This window comes from Pezoporus wallicus, unplaced genomic scaffold, assembly GCF_028554395.1.
Source record: "Pezoporus wallicus isolate ANWC-B61680 ecotype Strahan unplaced genomic scaffold, APGP_CSIRO_Pwel_v1 contig_5552, whole genome shotgun sequence".
Taxonomy (NCBI): domain Eukaryota; kingdom Metazoa; phylum Chordata; class Aves; order Psittaciformes; family Psittacidae; genus Pezoporus; species Pezoporus wallicus.
The window spans coordinates 384923-407660 of record NW_026640754.1 but is presented as its reverse complement, the minus strand read 5'-3'; the positions used below and the strand labels follow the sequence as shown (position 1 = coordinate 407660).

Sequence of the window (22738 nt, the reverse complement as noted above, 5' to 3'; positions counted from 1 at the left end):
TCATTCCAGGACTAGAGTTTATTTTTACAATTTCATTCAAAATTAGTCTTTCAGAGTAAAATCTTACTACAAATCTAGTACATTCCCAAATGTTATATTTGTTTTCAATATTTTCTTTGCAACGTGGTCTGAGATTTTGTAACATTTCTAGCCATAATTAATGGAATTCTTTAGTTACTGAAGTCTTGACTTCCAGCAAGAAATACAGATTCAGGTGAGGAAAAAAGTTTGAAAATAATTAAAACCATATTACACTTAAGTCGTAAAAATGTTTTCAAGCTGTTTTGTAAGAATGAAATCCTATTCACCCCAATAATTCTTTTGGGAAAGAGCTCGGAATGGAAGTTTGTTAAACCATAGTTAAAATATGCAATTTAATCCTGTCTGTGACATGTTTGTCTTTTTTTATTCTGTCTCCTCTTTGAGAGGACTCTTGAACTAAAACCTCCTATTTGGTAAAGCCACATTTGGAACTAACATTAACTTCTGTATCCATTCACTCCTCCCCCCCTTTTATCTCTCTATATAAATTATATATATATATATTTATATATTTATATATATATATAAATCTCCTGCATCACTGTTTCATATTTACAATAAGATATGTTGGGTGTTAGTCAAGAACTAGAACTTGTAACCAACCTCACCTCTCATTTAAATTGTCAGGCTCCTAACTGTAGTCCCTTGGTCCTTTGTGGACAGACACATTGACACAGACTGACCGTCTGAATTCAATTTGAGCAGCATATCCTTTCTGAGAGACAGGCATTTCTCCCCTTCTGTTCCTGGGAGGCATCAGCTGTGAAGGGAAGCTCTCAGTCATCAGGTCCCCAAAACAGAGGGGAGATATACAGGCACATAGCCGTGCTTCAAGCTCAGCTGGGAGGCAGGAGCCCCCTGGGACCAGAGCAGAGCACAGCACTTTTCCTTCCTTCGTTCTGATGCTGACTGTTAGAGCTGAGCTCTAATGCTGTTACCTGCTGCAGCCCAGCTGAAACTCAGAAACTAAAAAGAAAAGGTGGTGGCTACAGTCCAGTCTCAGCTGGACTCAAGTCCAAATAGCACACTGATCGTTAGCTTTTTCCCTGGAAATGGGGGATCAGGTTTCAGCTCAGGCTGTCATTTACTGCTTATTTATTCCTTACTGCTGTCTTAGTTGACAGTGCAAACACAGCCTGTGTTTTTTTCGATAAATGTGTTAAGAATTCAGGTATGATACACAATAATCTGTCACATCAATATTTCTAATGATTTTTGTTTCCTTTAATATTTTTTCCTCACCTTGGTGTATCCGTATGAGATGTTTTTATAGTAAGAAAAACATAGGTTTTTTGAGCAGCTTATTCCTTCAGTGTCTGAGACTTTTACAATTCTTTCATTGTTAAAGAAAATCTGTAAGTAGAAAAATAAGCAGTGGGAAAGAATAAAATCTAAATCTGGTTTTCCATCTAATACCTGTGCATACAATTTGGAATTGTATTTTTTTGCTGTTGCTGATGGAGGAAGCAAAAATCATCAGACAGCCTTGGTACAGCTCACACAATATACATCATGGCTGAGTTATGACATGATGTGAAAGATAATTTTATTGTGATATCCCTATGGAATGCTTTTGGTGCTAAATTTTCACTTTAGTTGCAATAAATTATGGGTGCTTTATGAAAGAATATAAAGTATTATTCACTTTTGAAGCTATTTGTTTTACTTCCTGAAGAGGATTAGTTGTCATATAATGTAGTGTAATTCATCTGCCTGTGGGCATGGCTCCAGGGTATGACTGGCAAGCATAATCTGTATGTGTAAGGCTATATATGAAACCAGCAATACCTGCCCAACAGCAGTACAAACACTAAGTGGTCAATCATTGAGCAAAATGCTTAACCTGAATTCAGTAATAGTAACAGTACTTTCTACCCAATCTGACTTTAGCGCTAGTTTTTGTAGATAATAATTAGTTTCCACCCAGCAATAGAAAAATTAAAGACAGCTTTAGTAACTGATTGGAAGGGACCTCATGAGGTCTCTACTGAAATAAGGCCAGATCTGGGGTCAGGGCTTTATCTTGAAAACTTCCAAGGATGGAGCATGTAGAACTTTTCTGGGTGACCTGCTCCACTGCTGCATTTCTGGGGGGTGTGCCAGAGAGATGAATTTCTTGATCCTTCCTTGCTGCAGCTTTTGTTATTTGCCTCTCTTCTTACCCTGTGCATCTTTGGGAAAATATTGGCTCCATCGGTTCTGGGGGCTGAGGCCTTGCAGCACAATGCATGTCTGCACCCATGGAGGTCAGTGAGCAGCAATGCAGGAGGGGGCTATGAAGTGGTTGCTGCCTGCCAGTCCCACAGCCTGCAAGAAAAGATTGGCTGTACTTGAACTCCCTGACAGTCATTCATCTCACCTGCTTGTTGTTACCTTGCTATCTGATAGCTGCTTACTGTCTACATGTCTTGCTCTTGTTTTCACCTCACAAATTCTGGGAGGTGAAGTAGCTTCAACTGACAGTGTCCTGAACATACTTTCCCGTTCCTAAAGATGCACTATTCACATCAGTTTCACCTGTAGTGAAGCAAAGAGGGTCTGTAAGTTGATCTTCAGGAGGAGAGTCCAGGAGAAACTCAAGAAGACATGTGAGAATAGCCAGAAATGGAATCGACCTGTCCCTGCCATTGCAGTTTGGAGGGGAAGAAATGAGCCTGAAAAAGAGACGAGGGTTTAGAACATAATAGAACATAATATCGTCTCTAAGTATAAGAAAATTCTGTCATGCATGCCAAAAATTAGCAAAAAAAAGAATTGATTAGTTCAAGATAGAGAAAGATTGTGATTCCATGTTAGAATTAAGTTTTTAGTGCTAAAGAAGGTAACAATGGAATAAAATCTTCTTTGCTTGGGGCAGTTTTGGAGGTTTGTAATAGGAGCTGGAGAACTGTGTATCAAGTACAATAGTCCCATCATTAGCAGGGAAACAGATGACATGACATTTCAAGATCCCTTCAAGTTGTATTTTTTATAATTCTATGACTTTCTATTGTTAGGTCATTAATAGTGTATATAAATGTTAATAATGTAATATTTAATATTGTGTAATGTTTAGAGCAGTTAGTGTTGATGATTTCAGGTTAAAATAGCCACTAAACTTGAGAACCTGAACTTACTGTTGAGAAAGCAGTGACTGTTAAATGAATACAATTTGTATACTTGTTTTTAAATGTATATGGAAAATTTCTTTAGTAGCAGTCATGTGGTGCAGCTTTGGGCCTACCTCTAAGCAAACCTTTTTAAGGGAGAATGAATTCAAGGACTCAAAAAGTTAGTTTCTGAAGAATGATGATTTCAGAATATCTTTGTCTTTTGTTGTGGGTTACATGGGATATGTCCTTTGATGTGAATGGAGTCAGTGCTGAAGGCTAGTTTACAGGCTAGTGTGTGTCTGAGCAAGTCCTCCATCCTGTACACTGCGCCCAAATCAATCCCATTTACTAACATTTAATAGCTAAAATAATTTCAGTAGGCATAAACATATTTCAAAGGCATAGATGGAATAGCTGAATACATTATAAAGAAAAGCAGAATTCCTTGTCTGAACCACAGGCTTTTACAAAATTCCTGTCAACCACATGGTCAGGCACTCAGCTTTGATGAATTTCAGACAACAATATACAAGGCAGATGCTATTAAGGGGTGTCTGAGGTAAACAAGGTTTTTTTGGTACTTTTTATCCAATCCGGGAAATTTTAAGCTCTGCAGAAGGCGTCAGTTAGGAGAAGCTGACATGACTGCAGCATCTTGGCTATTTAATCCAGGAAATATCTTACTTGTAAAATATGATTTGTGCCATATAAAGAGTGATTCAGCATCCTTTGATTCTGTAATTTATCAAAACCTCTGATTGCCATTTATTACTACCTGCTAAGAATTCAAAGTGAGAGAGCGTGCTTTATGAACACTTTTCAAGCTATCTAGAATCTTTCTTTATGTGGCTGAAAAGCAGTAATAGTTTCCTTGATCAACATTTCCACTCTCCACTTATTTGATCCCGATCCCAGTTTGAGGAGTTGATTTGCCTGTGACTGGGACTCCATATTGTTAAGCTAAGAAGTGTGATATGAACATCTAATTTTGTAACCCTTTTGTTGAAACACTTTTGCTGAGACAAGATCTCAGAATTCAAGGGTGTTGGGCCTTAGCCTAAACCTGAATTCTAACTTTGGTTCAGTCTTATTGACAAATGCAAATTTTATCCTCATTTAGGATCAAGACTTTTACCACCTCCTCAGTCACCAATAACTGTTCTCATAAATTTCAGTGTGTAGTGGATTGTTATGCAAAGCTATCCTTAGTTTAAATCTTACTGTGCAGAAGTAATTTAATAGGAAAGTAGTTGTCACCAACACAATTCAATTTTCACTTGGGAAAGAATGAGTTCTTTTCCAAGAAAGCAAGGCACTTAAACTCCTTTCAGTGGATATAAAAAATTAGCAGTTTATTTTGTCATGATATTGTGTTCTCCTACGAACTTGTGACACACACAAAAAAATATCTCTGGCATTTCATCAGCTGCATATATAGGAAAAGGTAAAGAAGGATGCATGGGTAAAATGAGGGGCGGCGGACAGAAGGTGACTACTTTTTTTTGACAATAAGCCTTTTTCAGACCCTCACCAACTAAATTGCAAACATGCAGACCCCTAAGTTTTATGTAGCGATGTCCTGAAGAAAAATATTTGAGACGCTCCCAGACCCCACACTGCCTGTAAAATCAGCATAACCTCCCTTGTAACAACAAAGTTAGTTATTATGTGTACTTTGCACAAATATAAATCCAGGCTCTTGCAAAAAAGAAAAATCAATACAGCTTTTTGCCCTGCCTTTGTTTGGCCTTCCTTGGCCAGCATTGCCATTTGCATGTCTGTATGGAGAGCCAGACTAGGGAACCGACCCTGCTTAGCGCTGCACCTTCCCCAGGGACCATATTCAGCTGGATTCCTACTGGTTTACTACTGGAAACTAGTGCTACTGCACAAGGTGGGGTGAGGGTTGGCCTGGGAGCGTGGGTGAGGGAAAAAGAACTCGTAGTAGAACTGTGAATTTGGGGAAAAATAAAGTAACTGTGAAACCATGACCTTTACCAGATCATGATTTAGATATCTCTTTTTTAAAAACTAATTTTGGAGTAGAGCTATAAACAGGACAAAGTACAAAGTTATTAAATGAGTTCTGATCACACTTGAATCTTGAAATACTAGACTTATCCAAGGTGAAAGTATATCTTAAATCATTACTGTAAGGTTTAGTAGTGGATTTACTATACAACGGTCAATATCCATTAGAGTTTGTCTAGTTATTGAAAAGAATCTTTGAAAGAAGGAAATGATCAGCCTACACAATCCATGATGAGGTGTAGCCAAAAAGCTCAGCTTATTGCTAGAGGCAAAAACAAGCGCACTTATATAGCTAACAATCAGTCTTTAAGAAGTAAATATGGAGAAGCTATGCAGAATACTTGGATTTACAGCAAAGCACTAGTCCTGCAGCAGTGCAGTGGGCAAAACGGAGAGGCAAGCAAGTAGATCTTCAAGCATTGGGACTTTCATATTATATTTGACCACAACTTTTTCTGAGCATTGTCTTTAGTTGCAGGAAGAGACGCTGGTCTCCCTATTCAGAGTCTTGCACTTGGAGATGCATGTACTATAAACACCATCGTTGTTATAACGATTTGAGTGGTTTTCACATTGATTAACCTTATACTAAAAAGGTAATTCTGTTCTACAATTTTTTTTCTCTATATGACAACTGAATCAATTGTGTCATGCAAGTCGCATGCAAGCCTATGTAGCATTCGGATAATCTGTTCCAGTGTTTCTATTGTAGAGAACATTCTGCCTGGGAAACAGTGCTCTTTTAAATTTCACTTTTTCTAAACAAATTCAGTCTTATTAGAGAGAATTTAAATCCTCAGCTTCCCTCCTCTATTTGTCACTGAATGTCTGCGCAAGAAAACGTAACTCTTTTACAGCTTTTGGGAGTTTGCAACGGCCTTTTTCATCCGTTGGTACATCTGCCACAACAGTAAACCTAAGAAAATCTTTAAACAGTTCTCTCAGGTCACTTTAAAAATCTTCAGTTAGTGCATTTTTTTTTTTTCTGATTAAATGAACCAGAAATAACACCAAAACATATAAAAGAGATTTCCAAAGAGCTTTGCATGGGAAGGTGGTGTATTCAGGGGCAGAATATTAACAGTGGAAAGTTTTGTATTGTACCAGACTTCTGTGGAGTTTGCTCCACTTTTGCATTTTTTTCTGTTTTCTGTACCACAAGTGTCCTCTTTAGATTAGCATTATTTCCTCCTCTGCTAGCCATTGTCTTACCTTTTTAATACCATTTTCACACTAATGGTACTTACTTGTTCCTTCATTTTTCTGCAAGCCTGATCAGATCTGCAGTGCTGCAATTTAGTAACACTGAAAAGCACAATAAATTAAGAAAAAAAAAAAACTATATTATGTCTTCCATTTTGTCCATCCTGACGATAGTGATGTAGCCAGGTCATATCATAACATGTAGGGCAATCCCACCCCATATCACATCACCTCACCTCTTTCAACCTGCATTCTTAATTTAATTCTTAATTTAATAGGTTAGTATTTTAATTGAGACAGTCATTTCTATTTCTCACCTGGAAGAAGTTGGAGAGTAGGTTATGGGTTTTGAACCTCATGTGATGCTCTAATACTTTCCTCGCTTTACAAATGAGGTAGGTCAGTTATCTAGTAGAGCAGATTAACTAGTGACTCATTTAAAGTAGGTCTTAAGTATCTGTTTTCATGCTTTTTGTGCCTTGATCCTGGGTGTCCTTTCAGACATGGACTCCCTGACATCCAATATGGTTGGTATATACCTGTCTGTATCTATAGCTTTCTGTACAAGAACTTGAGCACATCTCTCCACATTGAAACCACCGCCTCATTTTTTACACCATCAACTCTGAAGTTTCGTATTTAATTACTTTCCTTTTTACAGAAGTGCTGATAATCTAGTCATGCTTCAGGGTGCAGGGAAAGAAAACATTCTTTGCTGAATACCCTGTCTTAGCTTTCCTTGATTCCCTTTCTCTTCCAACAGCTTCCTCCAGACATGAGAGGGATTGGAAACTGTTTGTGTTTGGCAGAGAAGGCTAGTGAATCTCTCATGTAAACTGCTGTAAACTGCTAACTTGAGCAAGATTATCAAAACCAGAAATACGCAGAATATTTATATATTATAAATACAGATTCTTCTATCTAGGTATCTAAATAGATGACTGGTTTCTCAGAAGACATAAGCACGGGGCTGATTTCAGTGAGTTACAGGCTATTACAAAATGTTCCTACGTTTTGTCGTTCAATATATAAAAATTCTCAGACCACTCTTGGTAATGAGCCAGCCCAATCTATTTTTTAATTAGGCTTTCCAGGTAAACTTCTAATATTTACTTCTGCATTTAGAAAATGCCAAAATTAAACCTACCATCAACGTACAAAGTCTCTTTGCACAAATCAGAGTGCATGCACGCATGTGTATGTGTTTATGTGACTTGTAAATAAATAGGAATATAAACAAACCCCCAGGACTCAAAAAAAAGTTATATAAAACTAAAGTAAAAGGCAGAAACAGTTAAATATTTATATTGGGGAAAGAAAAAACAAAAACAGATGAATGATAACTTGGATGTCTTTGAGCTAAGCCTTCATGGAAAGATTACAAGGTTAATAAACAGCTAAATTTGCTCCACTCATATGAGGATCTGTTATAATTTTTGTACAACAGCACGTTTCTTCCATAATGTTTCCTAGCTTTACGCAAACATTTCGCTTGCAAAGAAAAGTGAATATAGGAAATATTCTGCAACTTATTAGGTGGACTTGAAACTCAGTAAAGACCCTCCCTTCCATGCACACAAATAATATGCAAGTTGATTAAGGTATTATTAGCAAGGTGATTGTGTTGTATTTTTTTAATAGGCTTTTTTTTCATTTATTGAAATCACAGTCATATTAATGAACAAGCATCTTACCTGAAAAGATTGAGTTGACAGTGCAACCTGTATTAAAACTCTTCATTTACTGGGGTAGCATGATAAACATATACGGCAAACACTTCTATTTCTCATCTGGGAGAAGTTAGAGTGTACAGTGGTTAGTGGGTTTTAATTCTCATGTCTGTCTTAGGCCTGATTCAAAAACATTGCATTAGTGGGAAGAGTCCCATTAATTTCAAGAGTCTGCTCAGTACTACTATTGCAATAGCTTTGGGTATTGTGGGGTACAGTGTCACTAGTAGACTTCATATAGATAGTAGCTATTTCTGTGTTTTCATTTATAAACTGGAGGACAAGCTAGGTTTTAAATTCATTCCTCTTCCCCCATTCTCTTTGCACTGTCTTTAGTGTAAAACTGAAAGTACTGGGTTTGCTTTCCATCTGTAAAAAATTGCCTTGTGTCCTATCTCAGTACCAATAAGAATTGCCTGGCTCTATCTTCTAACTTACTTATCAGATAGGTCCCTCCTGAGCCTTTTAGTTTCAGGCTGACCAGTTCTGGTCTTCTCAGCCTCTTCTCATATAGAAGATGCTCCAAACCCTAAATCATCTTCACTGGATTTGATTCAGTATGTCCATGTCTATTCAGTATGTCTATTATGTCCATTATTCAGTAATATTCTAATATCCATTCTAATTAATAATATTCTATTATGTCCACTATTCAGTATGTCCGTATCTATTCAGTACGCCTATTGTACAGGGGAGTCCAGTACTGGAGCCAGCACTGAGCCCAGCTGTATCTCATTGGGGTTGAATAGAAGGGAAGGATTCCCCTCCAGCCTTTGTCCTGCTGGCAGTGTTCTCCCTAGCGCAGTGTAGATCTGTTGGTCTCTTTTTGCATGTGGTTACATTGCTGGCTCATAATTATCTCCACCTTTGTATCGCTAGGTCTCTTGTCTTAAGGAGGAACAAATCACTAGTAATTTATGAAGTATACTAATGGGCCAAATAGATGAAATCTGTTGTATCTGTCATGTATTCAGTTATATTTCCCTAAGTCCTAAATTTATTTTAAGAATGGGGCATCCTAAGTTGTTTTGCCACATCAGGCATCCAGACAACTGTAACTCTCTAGCACTTCCAAATTGGATGAATGTGAACAGTTGGAGTCCAAAAACTTGTCGCAGCTCAAATACAGTTTTCCAGCTCCCTTTCCACTAGCCTGTAAAGTAGGCATATAAAATATAAGTACACAGATTCACTTGTTTGTGTATTTGCAAAACACATGCCAATAGACATGTATCCAAGCTAAATTTTACAATGTTGCTTATGCTGATTTCATGTCTGATTAAGGGTCACTATGTTGTCTTGTTTGACATTCTGATTCATAGCATAATAGCAAAGCAGTAAGAAGTTCACTGAAGTATTTTTTGGTTGGTTTTGCACAAAATTACTAGATCTGAGTATATAATATAAATAATACAATAAATGATATAAAAATGCCGTATCAGTCAACTAACATTCTGTTTAATCACAATTCTGTTTAATCACATTATTTTTCAAGTCTGATAATTAGTGCTCAGATTACTGTCATAATATTCACCACAAATTCTAAGTCTTCCCTCTCATGGCAAAGAGAATTGGGTCACTGTAAAAGTAAAAACTTGGTTTTTGCTTACTTTGCCAGTCATAGCCATAAAACTGTAGTCATATAAGGTGAGTTTTAGAATGAGTATAACACTTATTTACAAAATGTGAAGAAGAAGAAAGAAATTGGAAAGTAATTGAATATCCTTTATGCTGGAAAGAACACGATTAGTGATTTTATGTTTTACTATATTTTTTTTTCAACCATTGAAGACAGATTATGTTCATGTTGTATTCTGTGCCTCTATGGGATTTGATTTTGGCAAATTTTCAGAGTCATAATCCTTATATGATCCTAAATAGGAATGATTACTGGGACTTCAGTGTCATCAGACCAGCTACTGTGAACAAGTGTAACTCCAAAGATAGAGAACCAGGTTTCACCCATCATCTGTAGTTTATGAAATTGTATTGTAAGATAATTACCTTATACATTGGACAAGATATACCATTTAGAGTTGCTAATTCGACATTTGATTCTGCTTCTACTGGTTACCTGAATTAGTGACAACAACTATAATTTGCATTAGTATTGCAGGAGAGTTGGTATGCTGTTAAAGCCATAATGACAGCCTGAGAAATCTATGTTTTCCATTAATATCTGCCCGTGGCAATATGACACTAGCTAGAAAATGACCCTGATTGACTTAGTTTCTTACTACAGAGCTGTTGTGTTTCAGAAGCAACCACTTCATGAGTATTGCCTGGCATCCCTGCTGAGTTAACACAGTCATGTAATAATGATTCCTCATTATTTTTGCCCCATGTTTTTGAGTGATTTTTCTATTTCATCAACAGTGAATTACAAAACTTCATTAATAAACTAACATCTTTGCTCGTTAGTTTACCTGGCTGACATAGTGCAGCAGTATCCCTGCAAGTACTATGCTGCAGAGAAGGATAAATATTATAGATACAGATTTATTATTTTTTTTTTTACCTGGAAGTATAAAAAGCATGTGTTTTGATAAGAGAATATGTTATTCAGAGATTGAATTTTTAATGTAATCATATTTATTACATGTCAATTAAAGATACAGTAATGAAAATCACAATTACTACATGATATAACAATCAAGTGCTCCTGGAATACTTAATTTTTGCAAGCATAACTTATTTGTGGGTTTAACAGAAATTCAAAAGAACATGGAAAACAGGTCTATTGAATACTTTATATGCAGAAAAATTGAGTCAGCTATCTGAAGTTCTTGTAAGAAAATTAAAAGAAAAGCTACTTTCCCAAAAAACTTGTGTGAATGAGTAGGGATAGCTGCGTGCATGAGCATATCTCTTCACCTGTGCATGTGTATACCAGTGTATGCTTACGTTATTTGTTCCATTTCCAGCCTATTCTAAATATTAGTTCAAAATATGATTTATAATAGTAATCTTGCTCTGATTTTTGCTGGTGTCTAGGCCTTGTGTCTTATGTCAAAAAGGAATAGAGTGCTTTAGCTTTTTCACTGTGTTTTAATGTTCTCCATCTGCAGTCCCTCCCATATGATGAAGAATAGGATTCTAATATGGTACTGTAGAGTGTAAAATTTAGAGACAGATAAAATTCTGAGGTATTTTTCAAGGTTTGTGAACAGTACACTGCAATTGAGAAGGATGAAAATTACACATCTGATTTGTACACCTGCTAGTAGAAGTCAACAGATTAATTCTGAAATCTTGTTTTATTCTTTGTTTGGTTTTAGTTCAGTTGAAAACCTTCATAGTGTAGAATCATAGATTCTAGTGATTTCATAACTTTCTGGTTTTAAAAAAGGGTATTTTGTTGGGTTTTTTGTTTTGTGGGGGTTTTTTGGTTTTTTGTTTGTTTGTTTTGGGGGTTTGTTTTGTTGTTTTTTTTTTTTCAAGGAAATACAGGAATGAGTAATTTAATGCCATTTGAAATACATAACATTAAATACAAGGTTTTTAGTCAGTCCAGCTGGCTGCAGATCAAGAATACCAGACAAAACTCGGCCAACTATTCCATAAAAGATCTCTTTCTCTTGTGGGTAATCAAGCTTGCCTGGTCAGTTGTGCAATAGGCTTGCCTCTGAAAATCAAGGTTTCTTTTCCAAAGAAATTATGAGCATCCCTGACATAAGAGTGTCAGGGAGGAGCAAGACTAGTGGTACCCTGATGGCTCTAACAAGGGGCCACTTGGAGTGGTATGTTCCCCCCTTTCCTTAACTATAGGGGACCCCAGTGACACTAATGAGCATCTGCTCTGGTCTGGAAACCAGCAGACTCTTTGAAAAGGTGCACTTACAGGGAAGATAGGAATGATTCAATCCCCCTGAGGATATTAAAAGAGCAAAAATTTAGTTTTTGTATGCTAACTATTTCTGTACAAAATTTTTGCTGTAAAAATTAGAATAGATTTTACTCTTAACAGCACATACTTCTTAAAAGGTATCTCTACCCAGCTGAAAGAGATATGTGAGAAAAGGGGCTACACGTTAGGAAGAAAAGTGTGTGTATGTGATGTAAAACGGAGGCTGCAAGAGGTGGGCAACAATACACTCAGAGAAATGCAGGGTTTAAAAAAAACAAGTGAGTGAAGGGTATGTGTTTCAATTGCTTTACCATGCCCTGATAAGACAAAATTAATGTATTAAATCCAAACTTAAAAAGTGTTGTACTCCTTAAATAGTTTCTTTGTTCGAGTAGGTTAAAATCGCTGTAAGGTACTGATAATATGGGGATAAAACTGTTGCAATCTTAAAAAAAAAAAAGCAGGGGCAAGGTGTACTTTCCTACTTTTTAGAAATGTTTAGAAACATTGGGGGTTTAATACTTAATTTAGGATTAATTCAAGTATCCTTCATTCTGGGAAGAGTTACAATGTTTTCTGTTCTAAACATATGAATATATTCAAATTTAACTAGCTTTTTTATCACACCAGTGAGCATACAAATTAAAAGAAATATTGTTTTTTCCAGTTCATGACCTAAAGTATTTCCTCTTTGTGTGGAGACATGTTAAAAATAAAATCCCCAGACAAATAACATCTCAAGTTTGACCTACTGTATATGTGATACGTTCCTGAATTGCCCAATGCAAATGTCTTAAGACAGAAATTAAGATAGTAAGAGCCCAAGTTTTGACTTCACAATGGTAAAGGTATTTATATTTTTTGCATTCTAATTCGGAAGGTAAGTAGGAGTCAGTGAGGAAAAATGTGAAAGACTGGATGCGAAGGAAACACTGTGTTTTCAAAAGAAAACAAATTAATTGCTAATATCTTCCTGTCTTTAGATTATATCACACTTGAGTAATAAAATCTCAGAATATGCACACCAGAGATAAAAAAAAGACAAATAGGTTATAAAGCTCTCTGAAATTTATTAGATAATATCAAGGGTAAAATTGTAAACACAAATTAATCTTCTGATAATATTTATTTAGTCTGTTGCATTGGGTTTCCAACTCAAGATTAGCTTTTTTTTTATTTGTATGTGTTAAATTTTTAGTGTTATGCTTAGGCTTTCATGTATACAATTTGATAGAGCCCCAGCCAAACAGAAGGTGATTATTGTGTTATTGAGTAAATTGTAAAAGTAGAAATTATAGTTGAAGTGTTAAAACTTCTTATGACAAGGTTGATGTCAACAGCAGTCAGAACCACAAACCATTGCTATGACTTCTGAACAGAATAGCTAAATTCCATAGTGATAATATTATTGGTTTCTGAAAGAGGTGTTTGCCTGCAAAGCCAGCCTGTTGTCTCAAGCCTGAATATCACTTTGAGCAATGTTTTGTCACTTCTCCATTTCAGCAGATTCTCCAGCATTACCAATCTGTTACATGCTGAGCAAGTTTATACTTTTTTTGGCAGGAAAGTCAAACTGTTTGCCTGGGGAAAATGTCAGATGCTTCTTTGTCATCATGTGAAATGCCTGTTATCTGTCTGCTTTGAAAAAAACCCAAACATAAACCAAGCAAACTAAAAAATCTCACTCATTCACTGCCACTCATTTTGTTGTAGTGTGGCAATTAATTTTTGTTTTTTAAGTCAAGTGTACAGTTTAGAATGATTAAACTTTCCAGTGCTGTATTTCCAAGCAAAACTAATAAACACACAGTTAAGGGACTGTGTGGCAGGCTAGTTTTGGTAGCAGTACCGGCCCGCTCTGGATGGGTAAGGTGGCTACAATCCCACCCACCATGGCAAACATAGCCCTATGCCATGAAGGAGGTCATATCTCCTTTGTTAGCAGACACTTATTTGATCCATTGGGTTTTCTGCACCCATGCAAATTAGAAAAAAAATAACTCTTCTGACATTTTCAAATTTCAGACATCAATTTAACATCAGTTAAATTGAAGATACATGGAGTTTCAATGAATCATTTGGGACACTACGTTTTCAGTTTGAAAAGAATTGAAACTCAACCCATTCTACTGATTGTTTTGGTGTTTTGAGGTTAATATTCTTTCAGGGTCATTCTAAATTCAGTTCAGGTTCATCAGGAGGTCCTGCAAATTCATAAGCTTTGTCAGCAACCCAATCCAAAATACCATGTTGTAATAAGAAATGAAATACACAGTTTTCCTGGGTTTGGCCTTTGCTAAGTATGCTGTTCATAACTCTGCCATGGACTAACAGATTTGTATGTCTGTTTTTCTAAGAGTTAGTTAACTAGCCTTCATCACCTCTGTCTACCCAAAGACCATGTACACCATGTTTTATATGACTATTTTTTATGCATTTCCTTTAATCCTAGCAGGAATAATTTAATTCATGTTTTGCAATGTCTTTGAAGCAGTCTATAAAAAAACCTGCTTGTAGAATCTAACTAACTAGAGAAGTCACTGTATAGCCTGAAATACAGTTTATTGACTACCAGAAAAGGCTGATTTGAGCATTTATATTCCCTGCTTCTTGGACACAGTAAATTAATTATAAGATCTTTGTTTCCATTTCTTGAGAAGGATATATAAAAATATTTTAAGTGAGTTAATGGAACTTCCTATTTTCTAACTTCCTATTATGAAAATCCACATAGGAACCAGTGGGGTTTTTCATATTCCTGATTTTTGAGGAAATTTGTTTCACTGCTAACTTTTGTGTTAACTTTCTATGAAAAAGGGAAAAGAGGGGAGGAATTCCTTGAGATTTAGTCCATCTAACTGAAGGTCTTGCTTTGAGTTGCTGTTTTGAGGACCTTCTCTGTCTCCAGTTGCTTCAGATGGAGTATAGGGAAATAAACTTCATAAACTAAGTGTTTCAGACTACTGTGTGAATACCCCTCATCTTTCTGTCTTTCCTGTCAGAGGATCTGCGATTTTGTGTTTACTATAATATTACTGTATCTCATGTATTCTCAAGAATTTCCAACCAAGACACAAATGTCTTCTCAGAAATTGCAAAACATGGGTTATTCTGATGAGTTCCACCAGAAAAAGTAGTTGTGGTTATCCTCAGCTGGAGAATGGCTTCTTTGAGCTTCCTTTTCTACATTTTGATCATACATTAACCTTCATTGTTTGTATTTGTGCAATCAAATTAACTTGGGGTGAATATTTGGAGGAATGGTTTGCATACTCTTTAAAGAGTATGTGTATCAAGAAAATGGTAATGATGCATTTCTGCTGAACAATTGTGCTATTTAAAATTGAATTTTGATAATGGGTGTATATTAACTATTAATATAAAATATTTTCCCAGCAGAAGTTAATGCTCGGTGAACTGATTACACAAAACAGCATTTTTCCTGAAAAAGAAAATTTTCTCCTTATTATTCACTGTACTTTCATGCCAAATTTAGAAATTGAACTTTAAGCTTACTCTTTCCAACTAATGCCATTTCAGAGTTAGCAATTATATGTTCTGTTCTTTAGGAAATAACAGAGGATCGGGATCGATCACGACTGGATTCAATGGTGCTGTTAATTATGAAACTGGACCAGCTTGACCAGGATATTGAAAATGCTCTCAGTGCAGGCTCTTCCCCATCCAGCACCCCGACATACAAACGGAGGCATATACCTGTAAGCCAGTTTGCTTACTCTTTCTTTTTATTCTAAGTAGACTCTAGTTTTATTTCACCCTTTCTCTTATGGTCCTCATATTTTTCAGCTCCTTGGTTTCAGAACTAAAGCTCTTTTCGTAAAGAATTTGTCCTGTATTTTTTTCTATGTATATATGTTTTGAAGGCAGTAATATTGGCATACATTGTTTCCTTCTGGCATCATCATTTCATAAATTCAGTTCATAAATGAAGAGCTTCAGAGCTTCCAGATGAAAAAAGAGAGATCTACAATATTCAGAAAATCTCTAATTATCACTTACTGTAAATGCAGAGTCAGCACAAAGTCAGGATCACACCAGTCTCAGAACATATGTGTATGTCATTTGAAATTATGTAGTTAGAACTAAAAGCAAATCTGAGCTACAGGTCTTGTTTTTCTGCTAGTGGGAGAGTCCATGAGATTTTTGGCATACACACATATTAAATCCTCTGTCATTCAAAGTAAGATTCTGGCAGAAGTGTGTACTTTAGTTATTTAAATTTCTTCAATTATTTTATTTATTTAAATGTGGTAATTCTTTGCTAAGAGTAGTCTTAAGGGATACTGGGCAGTTCACAAACATGATTGATGCGTTCTTTCTTCCTGAAAAATGTTTACACATGTAACTATGAAGAACATGAAATAGCTGACCCAAGGTGTTCTCATGCAGCCTTCCTGCTAATTTCACCCACATGTGGTGCAGCTGTATTTCAATTTAAGAAACCTGAGAAATACTGCACCAAGATGTCTAGGTGAACATTCAGGTCATTTCTTTTTGTTAGGGGTATTTTCTTTTAAATAATGATGGGGTTTTCCTATTAAAGTCAGACTTCATTATTGCTCTATAATCAAGTGAGTGGTCTTTAGGTGAGAAAAGCTTTAAGTTTCAGTGGGTTTGGTCAGAAGAGATTATATATTACATCATTTTTAAAGGACAGAACTTAATTGCACCTTTAATAGTTAAACATTTTCCCTGTGGATACCAACATTCTTGCAGTGTCTTCTTCAGCACTGATGGTACAGGAAAGCTGAAATACGATGTACAGTGTTAACATCTGTTCTTTGTATGTCACCAATCAGTGCCAGCATTTTAACTAATTTTTTACAGCAATAAAGAGAGTTGAGACAGCCTATATAAGTAAACCTGAATGATAATCAGAGGTGGCACCTGTTTCCATGCTGTAGAGCAGCCCTTCAGAAAGAGAGCTTTCATCAAGCATGGAATATATGCTGTTTATATATACTGATTTTCTATGAATTTTTGGCCCTTTGAGTATTATGAATCAGAGGATCAAAAAGATTTGGTTTTCAGGACATTCATGCATTGAGTTCAGTCTCATACTGATTTTACAGTAAAAAAAAAAAAAGCATTTGAATATTATTCAGAAACATGGGCAATAGGGTAGGAAGTGTGGTTCTGCAGGATAACTCTGCTAAGCAGAAGCTTCTAAGAGTAACTGTACCTGAGCTGACCTCTACAGAGGCATTTCCATGGCTCTACTGCATTTTGCAATGCTTCCATTGCATTCCAAACCTCACTGGCAGGAAATATCTGACACAAATGCATGGTCCTACCTGGAATGCAGCTTTGTCTCCATTTCTAACCCTTTTCAGAAAATAGCACACTCGTATAGTTGGTGCAGAGGCACCTAACTGGCATCTACTGTTTGGCAGACCAGAGACTTAACCAGAATTACTGAATCAAATGGTTGCCACTTCTTTCCAGCTCAGGAGCACAACCCCGGAGACATCTCTGCCCCATATTTCATCTATTCTAGGAACCTGATATTATGAAACTGAGTTTGTCTGCACAGAGTTGTCTAGGTTAACAGTTCAGGCTTTTTGTCTGTGTATTCTGTAGATATAGTCACACAGGCTTCACCTCAGCTAATAATCCTGACAGTATATGGCTGGTTCTACACATAGGCAGCTCTTTGCCAGATATGTGTCACAATTTATCTGCAAGCAGTATAATCTCCTACCCTCACTCTTTGCAGTAAATCAAGCATGCGCTATATTTTTACTTCCTCGACAATAAAACATACTATATTTCTTCTTTTTATACTCAGAAAAAGGAATGTAATCAGTGTCATTAAAAGTAAGGGCATTTTAACCAGAAATAGCATTTGGCTGATAAGTGTCTGCTAATTCCAAAACTGAGGGAGCTGTACCTCTGAATTTTATAAACTGCTGGATGGTGATGTCATTTCAGCTGTGTAATGGTTTACAGATGTTCACTGAGCTTGCAATGCTGCCAGAGACAGAAGGTGGGAGCACACAGGAAATACTGAACATCAGAGAAAAATGCCAGACTTCTGCAGCCCTGAACTGATTTCTCTTACCTTGCATTATAACATTTAGGGGAATTATACCTTTGATGTTAGTAGTGATTTATAATTTCAGAACAGCAGCTAATGCAAACCACCACATTGAAAAAGACAGCAAGTGAATGTGTACATAATGGAAAACAATAAGGGGAACTACTCTTACACAGAGAATTAAGCATAGCTATTTAAATGAGCCTGTCTAAATACTTCCTTTATTTAGAAGAACTAGATTTTTCTTTCATAGCCACAGTTACTAAAGAGACTTGCAACGTTTTTTTACAGGATGTTGAATCTGGTTCCGAGAGTGGAGTGGATGTTGCTTCAGTAAGTCATTCACAAACAAACTTGTCTCCAAACATCCATGCTCCTGATGTAGCATCTCCCTGTTCAGTAGCCGGCTCTGGAGCTAAACCAAAGACTGGGGTGAGTACAAAGATTATGTTTTCTTAACTTCACTCATGATATCAGATTGAAAGCAAAGATATTTCATACTATTCATTACATGATTGTACAACAGTACGTACGTGCCACCGGAGAAAAAGGACTAATAATTAGATTGTCTCAAGGTGTCATTTCAGTTGCAAGTAATCCTAGAAGTTTCACATTTAGAAACACACTATTATCAGTTGAGGTTTTATGTGAGAAAATAAATTAAAAGAGCTATTTCATTTTACTTAGAAAGATAAGGTTTCTTGAAGTATCACTTGGAACATTTCCTAAACCTTATGGAGGTTGCAGACAGAGAAAAAGATGGTTGAATCAGGTAATCTGATTTATGACGGCCAAACCCAGTCACCCTAGTCCTTTTGAGAGGCTGAACTGCTGTGTACCGTAAGCAGAGGTATTACCCTACTGAAGGGAGAATGTCATTCTAAGGCCAAATTCAGCAAGTGGTTTCACACGCTGAAGATCAGAGGGAAGCTTTTGAGCAGGCAGACCCTTTCCTGCATATGCCAGTGCATGCTAAGTGATAAGGACGGGTAGGTCTGAGAGCTCAAATATAGCAAGCAGCCTCCTTCTGCATGCATTCATAGCTACATACAGTTATTAGGAGCACGGTCCTTACTTTTGCTATTGTCCATCTACAGAAGAATCCTTCTTTCAGCTGTCACCGTGTGTAGAAAACCTTGGATGTCCTAGGAACTTGACATACTTTCTGTTCCCTCTAACACTTGCTGTTTCCACTGCCTCAAGAGGCACAGAGATCTAGACTCTTCTAAGCTTTTCCTAGGCTGAAAAGTCTTAGCATAACTCCTTCTCCATCTGTTCACAAACTCAAACACTGCTGATAACCAGATCAGCAGAAAATCTGGGATAAAATATTAAAATATAAAGTGTGGTTAGGGTAAGTATATACGTTTATAACAAGTTTATAAAAAGTAAAATAGAGGCCAACTGTCATTTACTGCACTTCAATAATAACAAGTTAACTAATGTCTTCGATTGAGGCAGTAAAAGAAGTTCTAATAAACATTTACATTTAAGATTGTTCACTTGTACTAAAATAAATTCACTTGTAGTTTATCATCAGTGCATAACTATAGCAAATAGAGAGCTCTGCACTCTGTCATTGAGCACAATGCAGCACAAATTCTCAAGTACATACGTTACACTAGAAGGTGATATCCTATTTTTCCAGATCCTGAGAAGAGCACAGACACTCTCTAAGGTATTAAATATCCCTTTTAAATTTAGGTTTCTCTACTAATATTTGAGGAACAATTAACACCTGGCTTTGCAGAGGTGTGGTTCACTTCCTTTGGAGTTAGACATTGAGTGTTAATTCACCTTAAATAAGTATTTATTTGACTTTTGCTGTGATGGATATATCGTGCTGAACATATCTGTGAATATTCATTTATTATATAATTTTTAATGTATATGATTTTTGGAGAGATCCTTTTTTTTTTTTACTTTGTAGACTAACATTGCATATTCAAAAAATGTCTGCAGATGTGTAGGTTGTAGGGATACGATAGAGAGTCCCCTGTTTTTTTAAATTTCAATGAGTGAAGTTAAATTTTCTCCAAAATCAACTCTCAAAGTTTTGCAGGCTGCAACTTACCACATTCTGTAGTGAGACTTGGTGGTGGGTTCTTATTAGTAAATATGTTCAGACAAAGACCGTATTTTCATTTCTAGCATAATAGGCTTGGAAAGTACAAAAAAAAATGTAGGTGATTTTTGCTTGAGCCTAGATCTCCTGCAGGTTGCGAAAACAAGATCCTCATTTTTTTATTCCTTTTGGCTTTGGGCGTCCAGATTGTTTTGGCTTTGATTGTGTGCCCTTCTGATCCACAGACTAAGTGCTGATGTGTGCTGTGGCTTTGGCTGTTCAAAACTTGCTGCCTCCTTACCTGCAGTCAAATTTTATTTAACAGAAGTTTTCTTGGCACACATTGGGAAAATATATACCTTGATTCTTACCCTTGCTTATCTCTACGCCTGTTGTTCCTCTGCTCTGCGTGGCTAGATAGCCTGCTGCTGGTTGCTTGACTGCAAACCTATACTAGCAGAAAAAAAGTTCCCTTACTCTTGCCATGTTTAGCTTTGGGCTCTACCCAGGATGACTTTTTAAAAATGGTATACTGAATGGCATGTCCTTGAAACACTGCCCAGGACAGACATTGGGGATGACTCTGTGCAGTTGATTTCAATGTAATCTGTGAAAATCCTCAATGTAGTGTCCTTTCTGTAAAGGAGACTTCTCATAGTTTCTGGGTTTTTTTGTCTGAGTAGGTGGTGTGGGAATAAATTTATTCTCCACAGGAAACTCAGAAAAATACTTTTTAATGGTGATGGACTGTTTCAAAGATTTTACTTCCTTTTTGATGTTTACCCCTGCAGATTTCAAAGATTTCAAATGCTTAGTCTCCAAGGACAACTTATTGTGTTTATTAATATAATAATTATTAATAATGTTTATTAATAAAATCTAAACAGGAGTACATCAACAATTATATTTAAAATTCAGTATCAATTATACTTTCCACATTAGGAGTCGATATCAAAGGTGACATTAAAGAAAAATGGGGGGTTGTTTTTGCATACACAAGTTATTCAACATTTAATAAAAATTCACTTATGGATAGTCAAATTTAGTCTTGTCAGTGTGAATGCCAATGTAAAGTGCATGTGTGCACACAGAGTACTCCTTACTGAACAGTCATGACAAGGATTATAGGAAGTTATAGGGTGCAGCATGAAAGACTTTGTTATCCAGATGTACATGGTGTTTTGGGTTTATGAAAAGTATACAGTTGAATAACCTTCATCCTGAATTTAGGATGCTGCTGTTATATTTCATGGTCAGGGTGAAACTGCATGATGTGATCAATAGAGTGTTTCATTCAAAGTATAACAATTGACTCAAAATGTATGCGTTTGGCAAAGTACACAAATGGACAATCCTTATGAAATAAGAATTGGCATGATTGAACAGGTATATTTCCCCACACAGTTTAGGATTGGAGAGTAAGAATTGGTTTTGGCATCTTTATATTACTTATGTTTACAGAATAAAGAATATTCTTGCTTCTGTAATTAACACATTTCTATGTTCTGGCTTTTATTCACCAGTCTCCAAAATAGACAAATGATTTTTTGATATTAACACTTGAGGATATACATTTGGCAAGCATTAATCACATGAGAATTGAAATCAGCTTAAAAAAAAATATGAAATCAACAGGCTTTTGCTCCAGTGGCCATTAGAAACACTGGTAAATGAAAGTGTCTGGACTGGATTTGGAAAGCAAAGAATATAAATACCCTACATGTCTTACCTTCTACAAAGTAATGCCACACATCTGAACACTTAAAACACACTGTTCAACAGCAAGGACTAGAAAGGATTTGGTTTTAAATTTGGCTTGATTGTTGCAAAACCAAAATGTGGCTACAGAATTTAAAATATATTTTAATAACAAAAGGTAAGTTATGGTAGCCTTTTCCAGCACCCAGTTAAAAGCTAACTAATTAAGGAAAGCCTGAATATATTACCATTGTCTTGTCTTTTTTTTTTTTTTTTTCCCTAAATATAAATAATTGGCTAACAGACAACAGCTAAGGCCTCAAAGCTGTGGCCAAACTCTTGTCCTTGAACATCTGCTCTGCAAAGCCTAGCTATTTTTTGCTAAGGAGAAAAAAAGCAGCTGTGATTATTTTCTACTGCTTTTCTTGGCCGTTCCATCCCTCTTGCTTCAACAGTGTCCAATTTAGCCTTAATCACACTGTGCAAAGGTAATCAGAAATCTGTTATCACCAGAATAGCTGTTTTCTAGAAGATTGTTTTTCAGATTAGCTGTAATGACTCATTTAAAATGCATTTGTTTGTCAAAGTGATTTTACTCACCAGTTATGCCTGCAAGTACAAAATGTCCTGGTCTTGCTGCACACTAGAATGGGATTCAGGTGTAGCTACTGATTTCAATGAATCCCCGGATGAGATCAGGAGTCCACTTTCACAAATCTTGTTACTGGGTTGGAACAAAAGCTTGTATTATTTAGACGACAGTTTTGCAGACTGTGCATTTGTGTGTACTAAAATAATTTACCCATTCACATACACTTTTGATTCATATTAGGTTTTAAAATTTCAGCTATTTAGAGAAAGCCAAATCATTCTGTGAAGAATAATTTATAGATTTGTAGATTAAGAAATGGAGTTCAAGTTTCTTGCTGCTTTGCTTCACTGATTCTTATCTTAACGGAAGAAGCTAAAATT

General features: G+C 36.2%; 1 protein-coding gene across 2 annotated transcripts in view; it reads left to right on the top strand.

Moving 5' to 3' along the window:
• Positions 1-22738, top strand: part of DLC1 (DLC1 Rho GTPase activating protein) — a 228586-nt gene that overhangs the window by 37120 nt on the left and 168728 nt on the right. For both annotated transcript variants that reach the window (XM_057420250.1, XM_057420249.1), the window contains 2 exons: positions 15515-15664; positions 18295-18435. In XM_057420250.1, the coding sequence (XP_057276233.1) occupies positions 15515-15664; positions 18295-18435 (291 nt within the window). The remainder of the gene's footprint in view (positions 1-15514; positions 15665-18294; positions 18436-22738) is intronic.